This window comes from Papio anubis, chromosome 6, assembly GCF_008728515.1.
Source record: "Papio anubis isolate 15944 chromosome 6, Panubis1.0, whole genome shotgun sequence".
Taxonomy (NCBI): Eukaryota; Metazoa; Chordata; class Mammalia; order Primates; family Cercopithecidae; genus Papio; species Papio anubis.
Genome location: NC_044981.1, coordinates 166,320,132 through 166,343,348, shown reverse-complemented (window position 1 = coordinate 166,343,348; position 23,217 = coordinate 166,320,132). Strand labels below are relative to the sequence as shown.

At 41.8% G+C, this 23,217-nt stretch overlaps 1 protein-coding gene across 3 annotated transcripts in view; it reads right to left on the bottom strand.

Moving 5' to 3' along the window:
* Nucleotides 1–6: 6 nt before the first annotated feature.
* The window catches only part of ERMARD (ER membrane associated RNA degradation), a 23,681-nt gene continuing 470 nt past the window's right edge, over nt 7–23,217 (bottom strand). Inside the window, exons 1-13 of one of the 3 annotated variants that reach the window (XM_031667591.1) lie at nt 21,530–22,753; nt 20,541–20,709; nt 19,152–19,291; nt 18,129–18,230; nt 17,764–17,853; nt 15,134–15,231; nt 14,219–14,355; nt 13,433–13,547; nt 11,653–11,755; nt 7,497–7,526; nt 6,061–6,129; nt 4,528–4,701; nt 7–358 (exon numbers count right to left, since the gene is read on the bottom strand). In XM_031667591.1, the coding sequence (XP_031523451.1) occupies nt 146–358; nt 4,528–4,701; nt 6,061–6,129; nt 7,497–7,526; nt 11,653–11,755; nt 13,433–13,547; nt 14,219–14,355; nt 15,134–15,231; nt 17,764–17,853; nt 18,129–18,230; nt 19,152–19,291; nt 20,541–20,709; nt 21,530–21,571 (1,482 nt within the window). In that variant the 5' untranslated portion in view covers nt 21,572–22,753 and the 3' untranslated portion in view covers nt 7–145. Of the gene's footprint in view, nt 359–4,527; nt 4,702–6,060; nt 6,130–7,496; nt 7,527–11,652; nt 11,756–13,432; nt 13,548–14,218; nt 14,356–15,133; nt 15,232–17,763; nt 17,854–18,128; nt 18,231–19,151; nt 19,292–20,540; nt 20,710–21,529; nt 22,754–23,217 lie in introns of those variants that run through there. The other 2 variants (XM_031667589.1, XM_031667590.1) reach the window with 2 other exon arrangements.

Genomic DNA, 23,217 nt, shown 5'->3' with positions numbered 1-23,217 from the left:
AAAAACACTTCCCAGTGCTCATCCATTTAACACTAAAAACCTCAGTGTCATCAGCAGCACTGCATTACTTTCAACTGCTAGACACGGAACTTGAGGCTCAGAAGACTGAGCAACCAGGCCAGGGCCACAGCAAGCACCACGCTGGCTAGAAAGCTGGATCTGCCCAACTCAAAGTCTGACTCAGCAGGCAAACTGCACCCTTCCAGCATCTCTGCAAAAGACAGGTGGTTTCAGAGACGTACACACCCCTCCCAGCACCCTGCATTCGGCATACCTGTTTCTTAAGCTGAAAAACTGGATGGCAGCGAGAACTATAGCCTTCCGCAAGACTAATCAACAATTCTACTGATGCTTTTTCCTAGTTTAGAGAAAATAGTGGTTACAATTGTATTTGGGTAGGCTCTTAGCTTTCTTCTATTGAACTGTAGGCCACTTAGAGTCCCCATTTCTCATTGTCTTTCTTCAAATAATTCCATGCAGCTTGAAAAGCAAAGGCTTCATTAAAATAGGATTGACATGGCAGGCAAATCACAGCCAATAAAATGATTTTAAATGGAGGCCATTAACAATAACAGATCACAAAGGCCACACCCACCCTCTGTGCACAAAACTGGAGATGAATAAGAAAAAAAGATTCCAAACAATTGGAAATTTAACTAAGAAATAGTTACTTAAACACTAAAAATCAATATAACTATAAAAAGATCACATAATCATTTAATTGCTAAGCATACACATATTTCTAAAAGCATAAAAATTACATTATTTGAAGTTGATATAACCATATAACTTAAAAATCCAAGTCAGTCAACTAAAACGTACGAGAAAGAAAGTCAGTGAATTGACAGTTGACAAATTAAAAAATCTGTAACTACCTACAATTCTTTTTTCTTTCCTTTTTTTTTTGAGACAGAGTCTTACTCTTTTTACCCAGGTTGGAGTGCACTGGTGTGATCTCGGCTCACTGCACCCTCTGCCTCCCAGGTTCAAGCGATTCTCCAGCCTCAGCCTCCTGAGTAGCTGGGATTACAGGCACCCACCACCACGTCCGGCTAATTTTTTTGTATTTTTATTAGAGACAGGGTTTCATCATATTTGGCCACGCTGGTCTCAAACTCCAGACCTCAGGTAACCCACCTGCCTTGGCCTCCCAAAGTGCTGGGATTACAGGTGTGAGCCACTGCACCCGGCCCACTACCTACAATTCTTAAAAGCACAAAACAAGCAACTCAAGTAGCTAGATGTTAACTACGGAAGAAATGTGCTGGCCTTCCCTTCACTCAGATGTGTGAGAGCCTGGAGCGCACCAGGGAGTGTGCTGCGCGGAACACGGGAGGCACACACATGTGCCTGCACGGGTGATGTCCCCACAGGGCAGACCCACACGCAGCATATGTGTGCCACTGCAGAGCAGTGTATGTATCCCACTACAGAGTGGTGTATGTGTGCCACTGCAGAGCAGCACATGCATCCCACTACAGAGCACCACATGTGTGCCACTGCAGAGCAGCATATGTGTGCCACTGCAGAGCAGCATATGTGTCCCACTACAGAGCGGTGTATATGTGCCACTGTAGAGCGGTGTATCTGTGCCACTGCAGAGCACCTGGCTTCTGTTCCAAAATGTGAACCCACCCGAGGGCTTCTGAGGAGAGGATGACATGTTGGGAAAAGGATCAGTCTGGCTGCTGTGTTATGACAAAGTGAAGGGTTCGCAGAAGTCGGTGGGCAGACCAGTCAGTGCCTGCGACATTCCAGGGAGGGGCCAAGGTGGTGTGGCCAGGTGGTGGCACAGGAGGGACAAGGAGTAGCAGATGTGGAACATATTTCTTTTTTGTTTTTTCTCTTTTTTTATTTTTCTGAGACAGAGTCTTGCTATGTCATTCAGGCTGGAGTGCAGTGGCACAATCTCGGCTCACTACAACATCTACTTTCCATGTTCAAGCTATTCTCAGGACTACAGGCGCCTGCCACCACGTCCAGCTAATTTTTGAATTTTTAGTATAGACAGGGTTTCACCATGTTGGCCAGGCTGGTCTCGAACTTCTGATCTCAGGTGATCTGCCCGCCTCAGCCTCCCAAAGTGCTGGGATTACAGGCGTAAGCCACTGCGCCCAGACTGTGGAACATATTTGTAAGACCTGTTCCAAGGACTGAGTATGAAGAGAGGAGAGGAATCTGAGGCTTTCAGCCTGAGCAGCCACCTGGGAGGCTGGAGGTGCCGCGTAGGTGGGAGGACTTGAGGAATGAAGATGGGGAGACACTGTGTCCCTGAATAAGCTTCAATATTGTGAAAAATGTCAATTATCCCTAACTCAATCCATGAGGTGCTCATTCTTACTTGTTTTTGGGGTTTTATGTTTGTCCAAGTTTACACAGAATAATAACCATTAATTCTTTTTAAAGTAAAGCTAGACTCTGTACCTTACTCTCAAGATGAAATAAATTCCAATTGGATCAAAAGATGTAAATGGAAAATAAAGAAAAAATAGGTAGGGCGCAGTGGCTCATGCCTGTAATCCCAGCACTTTGGGAGGCCGAGGCAGGTGGATCACAAGGTCAGGAGTTCAAGACTAGTCTGGCCAACATGATGAAACCCCGCCTCTAATAAAAATACAAAAAATTTAGCCGGGAGTGGTGGTGGGCACCTGTCATCCCAGCTACTCGGGAGGCTGAGGCAGAGAACTGCTTGAACCCGGGAGGCAGAGGTTGCAGTGAGCTGAGATCGCGCTACTGCACTCCAGCCTGGGTGACAGAGCAAGACTTCGTCTCGAAAAAAAAAGAAAGAAAAGAAAAAAGAAAAAATAGAAGTACCAGAGAAAATGTATACATATATTTTTAATTTTGAAAAGCAAAGATTCTTTTCAGAATGACTCCAAATGTGAAGCCAAAGAGAAAAAAAAATCAAAACCTATGAACAAATAACAAAGCAATATGTACACAAAGAAGGCTAATGGACCAATGGGAAAAATAAAACTGAAATAAATGGAGAAAATACATTAATAAGCAATTAATGAGAGAATTATAAACATCTAGTAAACACAAAAAAAGAAATGAAAATAAAAACATAATCTTGGCTGGATATGATGGCTTGTGCCTGTGGTCCCAGCTACTCAGGAGGCTGAGGTAAGAGGATGGCTTGAGCCCAGGAGGTCGAGACTGCCATGGGCCATGAGTCATGATTGCACCACTGCCACTCCAGCCTGGGCGACAGAGCGAGACCCTGTCTCATAAAAAATAAATAAATAGGCCGGGCGCGGTGGCTCAAGCCTGTAATCCCAGCACTTTGGGAGGCCGAGGCGGGTGGATCACAAGGTCAGGAGATCGAGACTATCCTGGCTAACATGGTGAAACCCCGTCTCTACTAAAAATACAAAAAAAAAAAAAACTAGCCGGGCGCGGTAGCGGGCGCCTGTAGTCCCAGCTACTTGGGAGGCTGAGGCGGGAGAATGGCGTGAACCCGGGGGGCGGAGCTTGCAGTGAGCCGAGATCGCGCCACTGCACTCCAGCCTGGGAGACACAGTGAGACTCCGTCTCAAAAAAAAAAAAATAAAAAAATAAAAATAAAAAAATAAATAAATAAATAAATAAATAAAATAAAAGAATTAAAAAAAAAAATCCTTACCTAGGTAGTCTTTCATGTCTTAGATGACTTGTACTGTTCCTGATGTAGAGTATTCCTACATTATTAGTGCCCAAATGAACAAAGATGTTCATTTCAGCATAATAATTAGGAATTTTCTACATCAGGGAATATTACAACTCATCCATCAATGAAGGACTGCTTAGGTAAATAATAACATATTGATAAAATGGAATATCAAACAGCTGACAAAAAGAATAAGGCAGAACAAAGATGCCAAAAACACACTGTTAATGAAAAATGCTAGCTATAAAACACAACGTACCTTCCTACGAACTCACTTTGGTACAGTCATAGCAAAAATGTGGTAGCAACACTACCTAATTATTAATAGTAGTTATTTCTGGGAGATGGAATTCCTGAGGGCTGTTACTTTTCACATTAATTTTTCTATTTCCAGTAATTTTTCGAACATTAAAAAAATTTTTAAAATAACTGTCACATGTATAATCTGAAAAAAGATTAAAATATCAATAACAAATGTTCTAACCTAAATTACTTTGAAATAACAAAAGAATTAGTTTATTGATGCAAATATCCTACCCCATCGATTTAGCAAACATCTGTAAAAATTTCCTAGTATTTGGTTAATCCTGTTTTATAATTTGTTCTTTCATTTTCAATACTTAGCTACTGTTACATACAAAAGCAAATGTGTTTTTAAGAAACAAGTTAAATTATTTTAGCTGAGATTAATATTGATGGATCTGTGATACAGAATATAAACATACATGTAATCCAATCACTTTTTTCTCTGATGGAGGATACGGTAACTCAGATATATTAAAAGATGATTAATAGTTAATTACATTTGAAAAATAAACTATATTCTTTCATAGCTGAATGAGTTAATCTAATTAATGATTTTCTTCCCTATAAATTACCTTAAAAACTGATAGCAGACCTTCATCAACGAATCTTAGTAACAGCACAACAGAAAATGCAAGCAACTGATTAGTTGTTTCTTTTGAAAATTCATGTAAGTTGATCTCCCCATGGCTTAAATGATCTCTTATGCGGGGACCCTCCTGATGGTTCAGGAAATCCCAGAGAAATTCCTTTCAGAAATTAAACAGAGAAAATATTTTGTTAGTATCCGCAGCAGAGAGCTATGCTTGGTGTTGCTAACAGAAGGAAAGAGTGAATCCATCAAGTCCTCTGAAGCCCTGGGTGGGACCCTGCTGGGGAGAGCTGTTCTCCTACACCCACAGGACAGAGCAGGGAGCTGGAGAGGCTGTGGGGAAAGGCAGAGCTGCCCAGGTGGTACTGGAGTCTCATCAAATTCCAGTCTTTCTTGTTTTCACCTTCCTCCAAGGAAGGGAACTGAGTGTGAACATCTGCAAATGAGCTTTTCCAAGGCAATAAAAGAAATCACGGCTCTTGCTTGTGTGAGTACAGCCCCCGCACTTTCTCATCTGCTCTTTCACCTTCGAAAGCCTATTGCTTCTTACGACACAAGTCCAGGGCCTCTCCCACAGGTTATAGGGAAAAGAGGTCAGAAAACTGCTGCCCTTGGCAAACTGCCACTGGTCAGAAGAGTCACAGAGACTCAAGGTGGAAAGAACATTAAACTAGTTCAATCGTCTCACTTTTTGATGGCAGAAATGGACGTCCACAGAGCACAGAGTCTAAAGTCACAGACCACGAGCATGATCCTAGGTGGCCTGACTGTTAGAAGGAATGGATGTCAAACACCTATTGTAATCCAAATTAGTCACTGAAATATCTTCATAAAATATAAAAAAAAAAGGATAGATGGCCTTAAACAATTCATCATTCTCTTTTCATCCAATACTCAATCTTATTACTCACATTTGACTGTTGCTTTTTTTTTATATGGAGTCTTGCTCTGTTACCCAGGCTAGAGTGAAGTGGCGCAATCTCAGCTCACTGCAACCTCCGCCTCCTGGGCTCAAGCCATTCTCCTTGCCTCAGTCTTCTGAGTAGCTGGGACTATAGCTGCCCGCCACCGCACCCAGCTAATTTTTGTATTTTTAGTAGAGATAGGGTTTCAACATATTGGCCAGACTGGTCTCGAACTCCTGATCTTGTGATCTGCCCGCCTTGGCCTCCAAAAGTGCTGGGATTACAGGCGTGAGCCTGTACTCCCGGCCTAACTGTTGCATTTAACAAGGCACAAATACATGTCCGTTCTACAGCACAAATACATGTAAAAAACAAATTCAAATTTTGCTTAGGGACGGGCACCTAAATTATCAGGCCTTTAAAAAAGACATTTAAGGAGTGACAGCTTGGCAAACATCAGCTGATTGGTGGCTGAAGCTGAGACAGCACAGGAATGGTTCAGAAGTGTTTTTCTTGAGCAAACCACAAGCTAAAATTAATTTCATTTTAGAGAAGTGCTGATGACATCCATAAATACAAGAATATTAGCCTGGAAAATACCTAATACTTACCATAGCAGGCTCTCCAAGGAAAAGAGGAAGCTGATTGATTTTACCATCATTCAAGTGTTTTGCCAATATCTAAAACATCAAAAATAACTACATTGATTAACTGGTCTCCATACAAAAACATACAGCACTTTCAGAGTTGATGGATATAGTACTTTTAGTGTAACTTGTTATCTAAGGTCTAAGCAAAATCAAATGGCATGAGGACAGTCTTTAAAACTCAGCAAACAGGTGTTCAGGAAATATTTTCTTAACCAACATAATGACTTTAAGAATATACTATTAATTGTATACACATGTGTTTGTGTATGTGACTGTGAATATGTGTGGTGTATATATGTGTATGTACATATGTGGTGTGAGGGTGTGTACATTTGTGTGTTTATATGCAACTGTGCCTGTGTGTGTGTGTGTGTGTGTGTGTGTGTGTAGTATATGTGCCTGCATATGTGGTGTGGGGGTGTGTGTGCCTGTGTGTATGTGGCATGGAGGTATGTGCTCATGTGTGTATGTATGTGTGATGTGTGCATGTGTGTTGTGTACCTATTACAGTATGTATAGGCCTGTGTGTGTATATGCAGCATGGATGTATGTGTTCATGTGTGTGTGTGCATGTATGTGTGGTGTGTGCATGTGTGTTGTTTGTGTACACATTAGAGTCACTTCCAAAGTCACTTCTTCACTTACCATGGACTTTGCCCAACCACCCCAACCAATCCCACAGACCTGATCCTCTAGAGACTGGAATGCACTATCTAATCGATTCCTCACATTCCCAAAGGTCTTCTACATTAAAATAATAGCAGATTATTCACCTAATGGAAGAAGCTCTGCAAGTAAGCAGGCACATTTTTAACTCACCCACCACACACTCACTTAGGAATCTAACAGTTGTCTTAAAGGCAAAACCAAATGTCCAGACCTCTACAGGTGGCCCTTCCCTTGGTTTCCTATAGACTGTCACACTTCAGGTGCACACGAATGCTATCCGCGATTACACATGCAAGTGCCTACGCTCTATGGATAATAAAAGGCATTTTCAACTGCGGTTTTTTCACTATTCACACCCCCAATATGCAGATTAAATGAATCAATATATACTACACACTCATAACAAGAGTTGGGGACTATTTCTTGTACAAAAAAGATGTTACCCCTAAATCTAAAATGCAAGCCTCTAAATAATTATAGCTAATCATGTTAGATCCCTTGATATTTTCCAACTTTGAGCTTTGTATAGCTTTGGGAGCTAGATTGGTAATATTGGGCCTCAAAATTAACCAGAAATATCAATTATAAGCTTTTTTTGGTTTATATTACTATGGACATTTTCCTGTAAGCATATGATTTATGGCTGATCTTTCATTTTGCGTTTTAATTTGTATTTTAAAAGAAGACAGTGTTCTGTTTGTTTCAAATTACCTTACAAGTGTACTTACTTCATCAAAGGTGGTATAAAGAGCTGTTGACTTCAGAAAAGGAAAGAAATGAAAATAAACAATTAAAGCAAAATACAAATACAGTAACACTAAACAAAATAAGAAAAAATTCTGGTACATGGCCACACATCCCAGTTTTTTGTTAAAACAAACATTCATCTAGAAACACTATGAGAGAAATGTCACTGACCAAATGAACACATTACAAATATGCAAAAACACAGCGCAGCTGGCCATGAAGCCCTCAACAGAGCTTTAGCCCAGTCATCTCTAAAATGTACGATCCCAGGTCCTCACAAATCGCTGCTCATACAACAGAATACTTCTCCTGACAACTGGTATTCATGCACAAGTGAGCACAGCTTCCTATTTTCTCCAGTGAACAGCCTTGTCTGTTTTTATTTTATTTCATGCACGCTGCTTCTCAGCATCATCAGCACGGCCTACAGACATGGGCTGTCCTGAGTTCTGATCCCAAATTCAACATTTTCTAGACATGAAACCTACAGGCAACTGATTGAATGCCACAGATGCAGGTTTTCTCGGCAAAAGAAGAAGTGAAGAATGCCTATCTCAAAAGGCTTCTGGGGACTTCAGTGAGATCTGACAGACAGCGTGACGAAATCACTTCAATGAGATTTGACAGGCAGTGTGACGAAATCACTTCAGTGAGATCTGACAGACAGTGTGACAAAATCACTTCAGTGAGATTTGACAGACAGCGTGATGAAATTACTTCAGTGAGATCTGACACGCAGTGTGACGAAATCACTTCAGTGAGATCTGACAGACAGCGTGATGAAATTACTTCAGTGAGATCTGACACGCAGTGTGACGAAATCACTTCAGTGAGATCTGACACGTAGCGTGATGAAATCACTTCAGTGAGATCTGACAGACAGCGTGACGAAATCACTTCAATGAGATTTGACAGACAGTGTGACGAAATCACTTCAGTGAGATTTGACAGACAGCGTGACGAAATCACTTCAATGAGATTTGACAGACAGCGTGACGAAATCACTTCAATGAGATTTGACAGACAGTGTGACGAAGTCACTTCAGTGAGATTTGACAGACAGTATGATGAAATCAGGATTTTGTGTAAGCTAGCTCTCAAGAAATGTTTTTTGATTTATTAATGTTTTATAACCTATTTTAAATTTCATATTGCCAATATTCTTCAACATTACTACACAGATGACTCTAAAATCTGTATCTTTAGCTCTCAAATCTGTATTGCTAGCCCTAAAATTCCCTCTGAGTTCTAAATATCCAATTGTCTACCACACATTCCCACTTTCTCCAAAAAGCGGAATTTTTCATTTACCTCCATCAACTACATGCATTAGCTTCTACGTTGTTTTACAGAGTTAGTATAAATGCCTTCTCACTCTCCCGTGATAAATAAGCTTCTGAAGTCAGAAAATCTCACTCATATTCATATCTTCCACTGGCCCTGAAGAGACCTCATGACACAAAAGTAATCAGTAAATAATAACAGTATCTGCAGAGTCTTATTAAGTTTTATAAAATATCTTCATATATATATATTGCCTTAAAAACTGATCCTGTTTATTCTGGATAAAAGCCTGGGCTAAAACTTAATATAGTCTTTGATAGATTATATCCTCTGTGGAAACAGTCATGTTATTTATTTATGAAGTCAAATGACAAGTAAATATCCAAATATCTAAATTTATTTGCACTACATGGCCCTAGAGTGATGGAGCGTGCCACCATGCAGCCAGTCCCCATGCAGGTATCATGAAGCAAGGGCTCTAATGGGTGAGGACCATCTCTTTCCTGAAGCTTCGTTCCACATAGTGCTGAGTGGCCTACATGGAAGGCACTGGGCGTGGGCACCAGGCGATGGCAACGTGAAGGCCTGCCTCAGAGAAGCTGCAGAGACCTCTGCAGAAACGCACATGAGTAGGGCAAAGCAGGACTGCCTCCAAGATGAGACAGAAACAGAACACAGAGAAAAAAGCAGCCTCAACCTTTGAGTAGATGAGCCTCCGGGAGGTCGCTCTTGTGGTCAGAGCCCCTGATCTGGAGTGGTAAGTCTGGGGGTGAGGAACAAAGTAAGAAGAAAGACAAGCAAGTTCTGGAGCTGACAAGAAGCCTAAATTTCACTGAGGGACCCAAACAGGGAATACACCAAAGAGGAAGGCAGGGTTAGCACCCGAGGCCTTGCTGCCACGTGAAGAGGATGAACTCCATCTGGCAGGCAGCAGGACATCATCAAGGAGGTTAAACGAATGAAGAAAACCATAAATAACTTAACAATATCAGTTTAGAAAATAATCAGTGGGGCCAGGTATGGTGGCTCACACCTGTAATCCCAAAACTTTGGAGGGCCGAGGCAGAAGGATGACTTATGCCCAGGAGTTCCAGATCAGCCCGGTCAACATGGCAAGACTCTGTCTCTACAAGAAAAAAAAAAAAAAAAAAAAGAATCTGCAGGACTGTGAGAGTGAAATTTGAGAAGGAGGAAGAATCGTGAGATGAGCTCGGGTGGGCCGAGGAGCCAGGCGGGGCTTCTCAGTTTGGACAGGAAGAGCACGAGGTCAGCCGGCTGGAAACCACCAACCGTGCTGGCCACTGAGTGGACATGGGAGGTGTGGGGGAAACACGAGATGCTGTTGGAGTCTGCAGTTGGTGAGGCTGAGATGACAGAGGGAGCGTCAGAGGACAAATCTGTGGGAAACAATGCCTTTCTGAAATAAGATAAACGTGAGGTGCTGAGGAAAAGTCACATGAAGATATTGAGCGAGCACGAGCAGATCTAACTGCAGAGATCAGATGGGGGTCAGTGAGAAGCAACGCTGGGGAGCCCGGCTCCTGGGCCGTGAGCTCTCGCAGCACTGCTTTCACTGGGTTCAAAACTTCTCATAGGTTGGGTTTTGTTTTCATTGAGTTCAAAGTATTTTCTAATTGTTGTTCCCCCAGAGATGAAAATGTAAGGCACAGAACTGCATAAGATGTCCCAGGGAGAGGAAACATAGGATAGGGTTGAGAGCAGAGCACTGACGAATGCCTACGAAGAGGGGCAAAAAGCAAAAGCCAAGCTAGAGAAGGAGATGAGAATCCGAGGTGTGGAGCGACTGTGCCTGCCCTCCCTCCACAACAGATCGTCCCGTGGGAAGCTGGGCACTCGGCCACCCAGGAACGCTTCCATGCCTCCCTGGTAGCAAGTGCGACTGAGCTCTGGCCCACAGCCTGTGCTACCTCCAGGAAGTGTCCTTACAGAGGGGCGTGCACCAATCTTCGCTTTTCCTGCTGGCTGGAAAGCAGATGTGATGGCTGACGCAGCCGGCTGGAGCCAGGAAGAAGTAGTCTCCATGAGGAAGGCCTGACCCTCATCAGTGGAAGACGACACAGAGGGTCTGAGTGATGATGGGGGTGCTGCCATCTCCGCGGGAGCTACTCACATTTGGGAAAGGCAGAAATGCACTTCTAGCCTATTTCAGTCACTGCAGCCATATTATTTCAAGATCTCTGTCACTAAGCAGCAGGATCTTATCATAACTACCAAAAGGAGCAGAAATGAGAAATTCTAGGAGCCAGAGGAGGTAGTCTGGAAACTCAGAGACGCTCGCCTCAGACAGGGCAACGGGGGTCAGTGTGGGAACTCTGAGGCCACTGTGTGTGCATGTGTGTGTACACACTTGGAGGGGCTCAAGAAACTGTGAGACAAAGGCTTCCACGATCTGCTACAGGGTTGACACTAACCAAGTCACCTCCAAATCCCACATCTTCCATTTGCAAGATGGAGAAAGTCAAGCTCAGGTTTCAATTAGTTTCCCAAGGTCAGGATCAACCACTGGTCGCCTCAGTCTCCTGGCTAGACCCCAGCCATCTCACGCGGTTACAGTGACACACCATCAACACGGCTAGAGAGAGAATCAGTGCCTACTACGTTCGTGGCATCATTAAGTTTAAAAGACTGTTTGGAAATATTTCAGAAATATCAAAAACAATCATAAACAACAAATATAAATCCTAAAAAATGACAGTGAAGACTTCCACAGTTCTTAGCTAAAAAATGCATTTTAATGTTAAACAGAATAAAATTTTTAAAAACTTTTCATTGGTAACAGAAAACTGTTAATACAGCAACAGTCATCACAATCAGTAATAAAAACAAGTTTACCTCAGCAGTCAGGAGTCTTTGTGGACACCTGTTAAGTGTCGCAAAAACATTCCTAAGTCCAGTTTCTAGTTGTGTCAGCAACAATATGGCACAGTCAGCAAACCTATGAAATTGAAGGGAAAATAGGTAAAATTCCATGTTTTGAAAGTAAGTATTAGGCCAGGTGTGGTGGCTCATGCCTGTAATCCCAGCATTTTGGGAAGCCAAGGTGGGAGGATCGCTTGAGGCCAGGAGTTCAAGACCAGCTTGGGAAACCCCATCTCTACAAAAAATTTAGAAATTAGCAGAGTGCGGTGGCACTGTCTGTACTCCTAGCTACTCAGGAGGCTGAGGCGGGAGGACTGCTTGAACCCACGAGTTCAAGGTTGCAATGAGCTATGATTGTGCTACTCTAGCTTGAGTGACAGAGTAAGACCGTCTCTAAGTAAAAAACAAACAAGCAAAAAACAAAAATAATATTGACACCAACATCACAATAACTGCTGCAGTCTACATATCAAAGGCAAAGAGAAATTATAATACCTGATAATATGAGAAGCAAAACAGAACCAGCTGGGCGCAGTGGCTCAAGCCTGCAATTCCAGCATTTTGGGAGGCTCAGGTGGGCGGATCACGTGAGGCTAAGACTTTGAGACCAACCTGACCAACGTGACGAAACCCAGTCTCTACTAAAAATACAAAAATCAGCCCGGTGTGGTGGTGCATGCATGCCTGCAGTCCCTCATACTTGGGAGGCTGAGGCACAAGAACAGCTTGAAACTAGGAGGCAGAGGATACAGTGAGCTGAGATTACACCACTGCACTCCAGCCTGGGTGACACAGTGAGACTGTCTCAAAAAAAAAAAAAAAAAAAAAACAACCACACACACATAGAACCAAAGTTTCATTAAGTAGTGATTTTAAAAAAACCTTCCAGTGTTTTAATTTTTGATGAACCATTTTTCGTAGGTTCTACAGAACAAAATGTCATCAAAGAACTGTCCAACTCATTTCATTGCTTCTAGAAAATACTGAGGCTGGGCGCAGTGGCTCACTCCTGTAATCCTAGCACTTTGGGAGGCTGAGTCAGGAGGATCACTGAGCCCAGGAGTTCAAGACCAGCCTGGGCAATGGACTGAGACCTCATCTCTAGAGAAAGTACAAAAATTAGCCAGGCATGGTAGTACACACTTACAGTCCTAGCTACTCAGGAGGCTGAGGTGGGAGGACTGCTTGAGCCCAGGAGTTGAAGGCTGCAGTAAGCCAAGATGGTTCCAATGCACTTCAGCCTGGGTGACAGGGTGAGACCCAGTCTCAAAAAGAAAAAACAAAAATGCACATACCAGGATTTCAGTGGGTTCTCAAGGCATAAAAATGAATGAATTAGGGTAATATCCTTTAAGGAACTAAAGACCAGCTCACCAGACCTTCTGGTGGCGACCATACACGTGTTTGCTCCTGAGGAAACAGAAACAGAATGTAAGGACAAAGCTGGCTTATCTCTGTTTCATGGTTCTGAACATGTTTTGCTCATTCTAAGAATTCCAGAAAATATTAAAAAGTGGATCCTAAAAAACAATTCTATCAACTGCACCAAAAGGCCAGCACAAAATGTTTAAGATACAATCACAGGCTGTCCTTGAAGCAACTCTATGAAGGTGTTTTATTTTCAGGTCTGCTCAAGTCAGTCCAGCTTCTCTTCACTCCTACTCCAACGGCAAAAAGCATCGAAAGTGAAGGGCATCAAGAAAGACTGGCCTCCAACCACTGCAAACCACTCTGCCATGCACCCTTCAGTTACCTGTGTGACTTGAACTTGACCAGTGCAACTTCCCAATATGGTAACATGATTTTTAATATAAAAGCAGATTTCGTCATCGCTTCTTCTAATACTGAGAGCACCTCATAAGTAACATCTGTAAAATAACATACAGTTTTAAACACAATCATAATGATCAACTGGAAAAAGACAGAAACACGCTGGAGGAGTGATGCCAATGAGCCAACCGCTTTAGGTGGCTGAACCGTGACCCCTGCAGCAGGGGACTTGTTAGAGAGTAGGATTGCCCTGACCAAGGGCCTGAGGTGCAGGTGACCCTTGGAAAATGGGGCATGGACAGCTCTTCAGTGATTTAGGCAACAGTTCAGGGTGGACCAACTGAGCACAATGACCAAGAGAAGTAAAATACATTTTCAGAAGGTGTAAAAGACCCTTGATACTACTGTAAGTATTTCTGGTATAACAATCATGAGTACAAAAATACAAGAGATAAAAGGAGGAGAAAATGTACATCATCCAACAGCCTGAGACCACTGCTGCGCATAGTGCATCTGAGGAAGAAAGAGCTTGACTCACACAGCTGCACTTCCTGTGACCCCCACAACAATCCCAGGGCATGGTAGGAGGAGGCAGGGCTTTGGGTGGCAAAATGTAGGAGGTTCTTCAAGCAACTCTGAAAGCCATCCGACTACTGAAGAATAACTACTTCACCCCACCTCAAGAGTGCACCTCTTAATGCTGTTTACTGACTTTGCAAATATCTACGCAGAGCTACATTAAGGAAGAAATGTGAAACGTAGTACTTACCAGGAAAAACAAGCAAATCCTCAAGGTTTGTAGGAGTTATGAAAGAGCGATGTGCCAATGTAAGTTTAGTTTTTTGAAGGTAACTCTTCAGTAACTGACCCAATCCTGCTGTCAACAGCATCATCATTGAACAGTATCTAGGGGAAATACCATAGAGATCTGTTACAAAAATGTACTCAATCATGCCTATAAAAAGCTTCACTGTGAAAAATACAAATTTAAAATTAAGAAAGCAAAGCACCATTAAATTGCATGAAACTGGCTGAGCACGGTGGCTCATGCCTGTAATCCCAGTACTTTGGGAGGCCGAGGCAGACAGATCACTTGAGTTCAGGAGTCTGAGACCAGTCTGGGCAAAAATCCTATCTCTACAAAACATACAAAAAAGTTATGTGGGCATAGTGGCGTGTGCCTATAGTCCCAGCTACTGAGGAGGCTGAGGCAGGGGGATCACTTAAGCCTGGGAGAGGAGGTTGCAGTAAGCTGAGAATGCACCATGGCACTCCAGTCTGGGTGACAGAGTGACACTCTATCTCAAAAAAAAAAAAAAAAATTGCCCCAAATTCTCTAGATGTAGGAATTAGGCTGTGCAAGAGTTGGGAGGCACAATAACACCACAGAAACTCTGATGAAGACCCTAATGAAACCTCAGGGTCTTCCACCCACCCAGGACGTGAATGGCATAACATCCTTCTGGTGTCGCCCCTGAACTGCCTTTGGGGTGTAAGTCACTGAAACCATAACCCGGTCATCACTCTGGTGACTACACTAGTAATACTCAATTTCATCTTCAAAATCCTATCTCAAAACTCACTCATGTTTCACAAAATCTATTTCTTTCTCATGAAATTCAGAATTTAAAAAACTCTTTGGTAGATCCAGAAAAGGAAGAAAATTCCTTCACTTGAAACTTACTTTGGAGGAACTTCTTCAGGGGACGCAAACCCATGCCATAAGACGTTACGCAGGTTGAGACCACACGGAGAGCCAACGAAGACTTTTAGCACATTCATCTAATCCGGTTAAGGACAGCAAATCATTACATAGTTAATTATTATTGAATTACTGAATAAACCAATATAATATGAAGATAATATTTCTGCTCTTTTTAACTGACAGAGCCAACAGTTTTGGCTAGTATATAGCAGTAATAATGATAAAACCAACACTGAGTGTTTAATATGTGCTAGACACATTTTATATGTATTCATCAACTCACTCATCCTAAGAACAACCTACGAGGAAGGTACTACTATTATCCCCAGCATCTAGGTGAAAAAAATACAAGCATGGAAAGGTGAAACCAAGGTCTCAAAGGCTACAAAATCAATATGGGGGATAAGATCCAACCCAGGTTATCCTGCTTTAATAAAGTGCTTCAAATGTGCCTAACATCTAAATAAAATTTAAAAAGACAATGATATGACAAGCAGAAACATATCACTGTATTAAGCAGCATGCAATTGTATGGTTAAGCAGAGGCAGCAGGGGATGCCCAAGTAGCATGACTCCAGGCTTGAGCCTCCACTTCCTAGCTGTCTGACGTGAAGCCCATCACTGATCTACCCCACCATCTATTTACAGAGTGAAGAAAACACCCAACCAGGGGTCCTACTTAATGGACTACAATCATGCCATGCCCAGAGAACTGCTTTGGGTTTGAGGCACCATACTTAGAAGAAACTCAGAAAATAAGGGAAGATGTTCAAAGACTAAAAGAACTTAAAACCCTGTCATAGGAGAAAGAATAGTTGAGCCTCCAGAAGACTCGAGAAGGAAGTGAACACTGTATTCATGCATGTGAAAGATGGCTGCTGAGAAGGGAATGTGGATGCATTCTGACCTTCCCTCAGAGGGGAGACCCAAAACCAGGAGGTGGAAATGATCAAGAGCAGTTCTACTGAATGTAGGAACGTTTAACAAGCAGTTCTTCTATGCAGCTTCAGGAGACCTTTTTGCTCTACCAATAATTTATGAAATATTCATGGTTCACACTATCTGGTCAATCAGATGTATAAATGGCAGTGACCAAGTAAAAGTACCTGGCAGCTGAAGGGGCCACAAGTGGGCAGAAGGCCAATCACATATAAGCAAGTACCAAAGAACAGATCAAAGAAACAAAATGTATTTAAGAATTCAGTGTAACAGCCGGGCGCAGTGGCTCAAGCCTGTAATCCCAGCACTCTGGGAGGCCGAGGCGGGCGGATCACGAGGTCAGGAGATTGAGACCATCCTGGCTAACATGGTGAAACCCCGTCTCCAGTAAAAAATACAAAAAACAAACAAACAAACAACTAGCCGGGCGAGGTGGCGGGCCCAGATACTTGGGAGGCTGAGGCAGGAGAACGGCGTAAACCCGGGAGGCGGAGCCTGCAGTGAGCCGAGATCCGGCCACCGCACTCCAGCCTGGGCGACAGTGTGAGACTCTGTCTCAAAAAAAAAAAAAAAAAAGAAAAAGAAAAAAAAAAAAAAAGAATTCAGTGTAACAAAAGGTTTGCACTTTTTATCTTCATTCCAAGCTCTCCACAAAAGAAAATGATCTTTAAGCCGACAAGCAGTAAAGACCCACAGAAATGAATGGAAAAGCTCCACTGAAGACAGATTTCTTTACTCCAAAAATCATCTGGCAGCTTTCTGGCTTGGCAAGCGCAGCTTCCACATAAGGCTCTCCTGGGTTTCTTCATCTTGACCCTGCCTCACTCAGTTGCATAAGGATATTCATTAGTCTTAAGTCTCTTGATCATGTGCCCTTTAGGAGATTTTAATATAGTATGTAACTGCATGATTTTTTTAACATCTGAATTTTTTTTCCACTGTAAGTTTAAATGGTTGCAAAAGGCATAATTTCACGTTAAAATTTTCAAATAAAACCATATTATCACTCATTTAAAGAGTTAAAGTTGTATTCTGGATTATTATAGTTAATAATATGTAATTGATCGAGGCAACATGCTTCACACTGGCCCTGTGGTGCCCCAGAGTTATTCACACTTGGGATAGGAAAGCTTTCTACGAGCTGGAGGAGGGGCAGTTTTGAAAGGGAAGGTGGGAAGGAAGAATATGCTTGAATCACTGATACAATTTTTTCCTAAAGCATCATCAATTTAGGAGGAACAAAAGCATAGCATATGTGAATTGTTGTTTTGCACTTATTCCATGATATGGTTTGGCTCTGTCCCCACCCAAATATCAACTTGAATTGTATCTTCCAGAATTGGAAGATACAAGTTGTGGGAGGGACACAGGCGGAGGTAGCTGAGTCATGGGGACCAGTCTTTCCTGTGCTATTCTCATGATAGTGAGTAGGTCTCATGAGATCTGATGGGGTTTATCAGGGGTTTCCACTTTTGCTTCTTTCTCATTTTTCTCTTGCTGCTGCCATATACGAAGTGCCTTTATCTTCCTACCATGATTCTGAGGCCTCCTCAGCCATGTGAACCTATAAGTCCAATTAAACCTGTTTCTCTTCCCAGTCTCGGGTACGTCTTAATCAGCAGCATGAAAACGGACTAATACACTCCATGAGTTTAGATGAACAAGCTTACCACAGACTGCCCGAAGACTTGAGCAAGTTCCTCAGATGCAAGCAGATCTCTTAAAAGAAAGGGGCATTCCTTCCCAATCAGTAAAAATACCTAAAATTCAAACAAAAATTGTGTAACAGTTGCATTATGAGTCAATAAACATTAAAAACATTATCCATGAAGCAACTGTTTGTACAAATGAAGGGTGAAAAGTACTTAGACACCAATCCTTTGATTTCATAATCATTCAAAAGGGAAATATTAAAAATGTATACCAAATGATTTTATGTTATAGGAAAATAAGAAATCTGAGGACAACTGTAAAATAGCTTAATGTTCATTCAGACAATTTAATGGGCCAATAATGGAAGAGTTCTCGCACTTACATCACCCAAGGCTCGTTCCAGACACGATGTCAATTTCATTAAGCTAAGAGAAATAGCGGGAGATTGTAGACTTTCCAAGGCATCAAATATTTCAGGAAATAACTATTTAGAATAAAACATATATTAGGATGTACACTCCAAAACTACTTCTCAAAGTAACATTATTTATTGAAATTCAAACCTCGAGAGATTTCAACTGCTATATTTTGTTATTTTCAGCGAATAAGTAAACATTTTCTGTATAATTATATTGCTTAAAGAATCAATAAAAATATTTTAATAGCTAAAGAATTCCTTGAAAGTTCTTTATTTAAATATTTATTGAAAGCAACAAATCTGGCATAATTTAAGTGGAAAAGTCAAGCATTTCGACCTCCATCGTGTTTCTCCTTTTGATTTGGCTGAGTCCTCAAACAGATACACACAAGGCAGCTCATCCTGCCACTTAAAAGCGCTAGTACAAGGGGGACATGATGATTCCTTCACTCCAAATTCAAAGCAGAATTAGACTTGTTACAGTTACTGCTTTACTGTGGTCATTTAGTGTGCCCAACAAAATGAAGAAAAACTGACCAAAAAAACAAACCAAAACAAGATTTTGGGTTGGGGCCCAAATTACCCATATTCCCTTCAGTTCCCCATTAACAAACCAAGTATCCCAGCTCTGGTCTCCAGGCCCGGCTGTCTTAGAACACCTCAATACCTCTCCACAGGGCCTCTTATTCTGGAGTGGTCAATTTTTCTTCTATCCCTGGACGAGCACTATGTGCCAAATGTTAGCTCTCCAACCGCTAATCCTGTGATAATGAATTCAAAACCTTTCTGTGTTCCAAAGGGCATGTTTCTCAGCTCAGGGTTTGGAGACCTGGCATAACAGCCCAGGGTTTTCTTGCAACCCTCGACACTTCTTCACAGCTGGAGGGCCTGGAGATGAAGGAAGCCCCTTTAAAATTGGCAAATAATAAGTGCTCTAAGTAGTATTTGCACAGTCTTTTATTTCTAAAGGTTGTTCAAAAGCCAAACCTCTGGAAAACTTGTCCACTGGAACCACGGTGCATATCGAATTTCAAATTGCCCCTTGGTCAAAGATAAGAAATGTGAATGGACAGCCTCACACACAGGGCCAAGCAGCCTCACGCTTCCCCAGTAATCCAGATCCTGATCTTAAAGGATAAGAAAACAAATTTCAGCACCATAGCTCCATATCATGTGATATAAAATACCTATATCATCAAAGAAAAAATGCTTTAATTATAAAATTTCCAGAAAATCAACAATTAGCTTATCATTGAACATATGATATACTTTTACATTGTTGGAAATAAATCACATAATGCTTATCAGGTTATGAAAGAGAACTATACTATCAGCAGAGAATTTGGAAAATACAAAAAGTTTCAAACAAGAGAAAACTATTTTTGTCAATGTCTTTACCTTTACATAAGAATACAGAAAACCAGGCTCACATTGTGTATATAATTTTGTAACCTGTTTTTTTTTTAAGTTAAACCAGGCTCACACTGTATACACAACTTTGTAACCTGATTTTTTAAAGTTAACGTTATTAGACTGAGATTTCTAATGGCAATGAATTGTTTTAAACGTATTTATCATATGAAGTTTTTGTTTTAATTTTTTTTTTTATAAGTTTGGCATTAACCATCCGCTTGGTTCATCATCAATAAATACCAAAGGGTAATTACAAATACAAGCCCGTCCTATTTTTTTTCCAACTTAGCTCAGAGACTTTTGTATCAGATGAGCCCCCTCACTCTTTTGTACCACTGCATAATATTCCGCTATATAAATTTATCATAATTTACTGAACCAATCCCCTACTGCTTGATGTTTGGCTGTTTATTTATTTAGCTGTTACAAACAATGCTGCAAGGAATAACCTTGCACAATCACACTTTCATATCTGTATCTGTCTTAAAGATTCCTGAAAATGGACTGCTAGGCCAGAGTATGTTCATTTGTAATTTTTATAACTATTATTAAATTTCCGCATCTATATCTCTGCTCCAAAGTGTGCAAGAATGCCTAGAAGACATTTAAAATAACTGTATAATCTATTACTGGTCATTTTCTACCCTTAATTTATATGACTCCTATGGAGAATCATCTCAAGGCCCTGAGATCTACATCATCAACAGTCCACCAGCCCCTCTCTGCCTCCTGACACCTCCTCTGCAGAGGAGGTTTTCTTAGCCCAGCTTTCCATTAATTTCTCCATGCTTCTCTGTACTCATCCCTTCTCTTTTCACATTAATTTCTGTTCTCCTTTGGAGTGAGGCCTGTATTATAACATTATCTAACAAAATGAACCAGTGGTCAGAAAGGGAATTTTACAGGTCAAGACATTTTCAATGGAACAGTTATGAAAGTTTGGAGTACAAAGACAGCACAAACCTGACTCTGTGTAGCTCACACAGTCTGTGATTGTTTTCCAGCATACTTCACCATTCTGAGTAACAATGCTATTGATATCACAATTTTCTCTGAGTTGAAACCCAAGATTACAAATTATATCATACACTGAGGGAGAAAGACATGTGGTAATAGGGTCCCCTATTAATACCTAAAAAAAATAAAATAAAAGGCACTGCTTAACTGAAAGAAATACAGAGTATTATATATTTAAGTCACAAGAAAATTCTCTAAGAACTGAGTGCACTCAGGTATAGTTGCTGTTAACATGCTTTCCGGATACCATGAAAGTTGTATGATTAAAACATTGTGATTAAATATTAAAGATAATTTGGCCGGGCGCAGTGGCTCAAGCCTGTAATCCCAGCACTTTGGAAGGTCGAGGCGGGTGGATCACGAGGTCAGGAGATCTAGACCTTCCTGGTTAACACCGTGAAACCGTGTCTCTATTAAAAATACAAAAAAAATTAGCCAGGCGAGGTGGCGAGCACCTGTAGTCCCAGCTGCTTGGAAGGTTGACGCAGGAGAATGGCATGAACCCGGGGGGCGGAGCTTGCAGTGAGCCAAGATCGCGCCACTGCACTCCAGCCTGGGCGACAGAGCGAGACTCGGTCTCAAATAAATAAATAAATAAATAAATAAATAAATAAATAAAATTTACATAAATGTTCTCAAATATGATAAAGGTTTAAAGACTTAAAATGATCAATCATAATATTTGCAAACTGCTCTGCCTATGGGGTAGCCATTCTTTACTCCTTTACTTTCTTAATAAACTTGCTTTCACTAAAAAAAAAAAGAAAAAAAGATATGAGTTCATGGAAGCTGAATGTATTTTACCAACAGAGCATTACTCCTCTCAGCATTCCTTCACTATCCTAGAGTTATCAAAATAAGCAGTTTTTTAAAATGGGGAATGGGAGAGCAGAAACCAAGTATAATGAACAAGAAGGAAAAAGAACCCCGCGTACCTCTGACTCCCTAAACGGTGTTGGAGAAAACCACAATGTCATCCCAAAACATGCCTCTTTGATATAAAAACAACAACAAATTGGAGCTGAAGACAAGAGGCAGCAAATGAAGGAAAAGCTCTCTCTCCTCCCCCTCTTCCGCCCAAACACAGGATATATATTCTTTACTGGGGATAACTTTAGACTCTTGCCAGACCAGAGAAGGTACCAGAGGAATGTGCAAACAATTTTTACTCCATCAGTTTTCAAATATGTATCTACTTTCCCAGTTTCTTGCCCTTTGAAGCCTGAAACTGCTCTCCTGTGTCGTTTCTCTGCAAATCTATAGTTCTTTGTTGAAGATGGTATACAAATGTAGTTCTAAGCCACCATTTCAAGTTACTTTTCATTGAGGTTTATCCCTTGTGATGTGTACTCTGTACATTAATAAACCTTTTTCTTATTAACCTTTCATTTGTTAAAGGGGTCACTCTGAACTAACATGGGCAGAGGTAAAGTTTCGCCTTCCCTGCCATGTAAAAAGTAGCAAACCGTACTGGTTTTCCATGGAGATTCAAATAAAATCAAAATCCTTACGACTATCCCACATGACACTAAGACTATCTATAATCCTGCAAAGAAGTCAAATTCAGGATCCAAAGCTGAACCGAGGCTCTTTATTTTGGTGTGTCGAGTTAAGGAGTGGCTGTGTTGTGACAGTCACAATTAACTCTGGGCAGCTTTGTAAAGTGGAAACTGATCAGTCTGAGTTCCCTGGTCCTGCTCAGTATCAGTTGCCCTGTTTGCTCCTCCTGTCCCCAGAAGTTGCACTTTCCACTCTCAGCCCTACTTTTTGAACAATCCCAGTAGGCGCTAACAATTAAGTCATCACTAAAGAAATCGGCATGAACTATTTTTGAATGGTGATTGTCACTCGCATCCTCCATTGGGCTCTATGGGGCTGGAACTCTGCAGACTACACTAGGCCGGTGCTTTGGGGCTGGACTTAAATTTGAATCATTCCTCAGTCTCTGACTACCTCTTGCCTTGGAAAACTTACTTTATCCGAATCTCAGTTCTAAGTGAAATAAAACGGTGCCAGGCTGCACCTTGTAGGGCTGCAGTCATCAGATTATACATGAAAAGCATCTAGCACATAGTACTCAAAAATGGTAGTTATCGTTATCATTATTTTGGGAATGGGGTCTCGCTGTCGCCCAGACAGGGGTGCAGTGGCGCGATATCGGCTCACCGCAGCCTCCACCTCCGCGGCTAAAACGATCCTTCCACCTCAGCCTACGGAGTAGCTGGGACCACAGGCGCCACCACGCCCCGCTCCGCTGTCGTTACTGCTGATGATAGGTGTTTGATATTTAATTGCCTCAGGGAGGAAAAATAAATAAATGTTTATTACGAGGCAACCAGATCTCCTGACACGAGGTCGGTGAGGCCGTCGTGATGAGTTTCATAGTGACTCAAACGGTCTAAAAGCGATGAAAACAAATTTACTGTCCGAGTGTGGACCCTACAGGCAACGACTACGAAACTGCGCTTCTAGGAACGAGGCCACGGTCAGGTGAGAGTCCGACCTGCGGCTTTCCGCCCCCGCGCCACCGCGCACAGCCCTCCCTGACCGTCCGCCGCGTTCCAGTTAAGGGTCAAGAGACGACGGAGAAACCGAGCCTGGCCCCGGGACGCCGGCAGGGCCC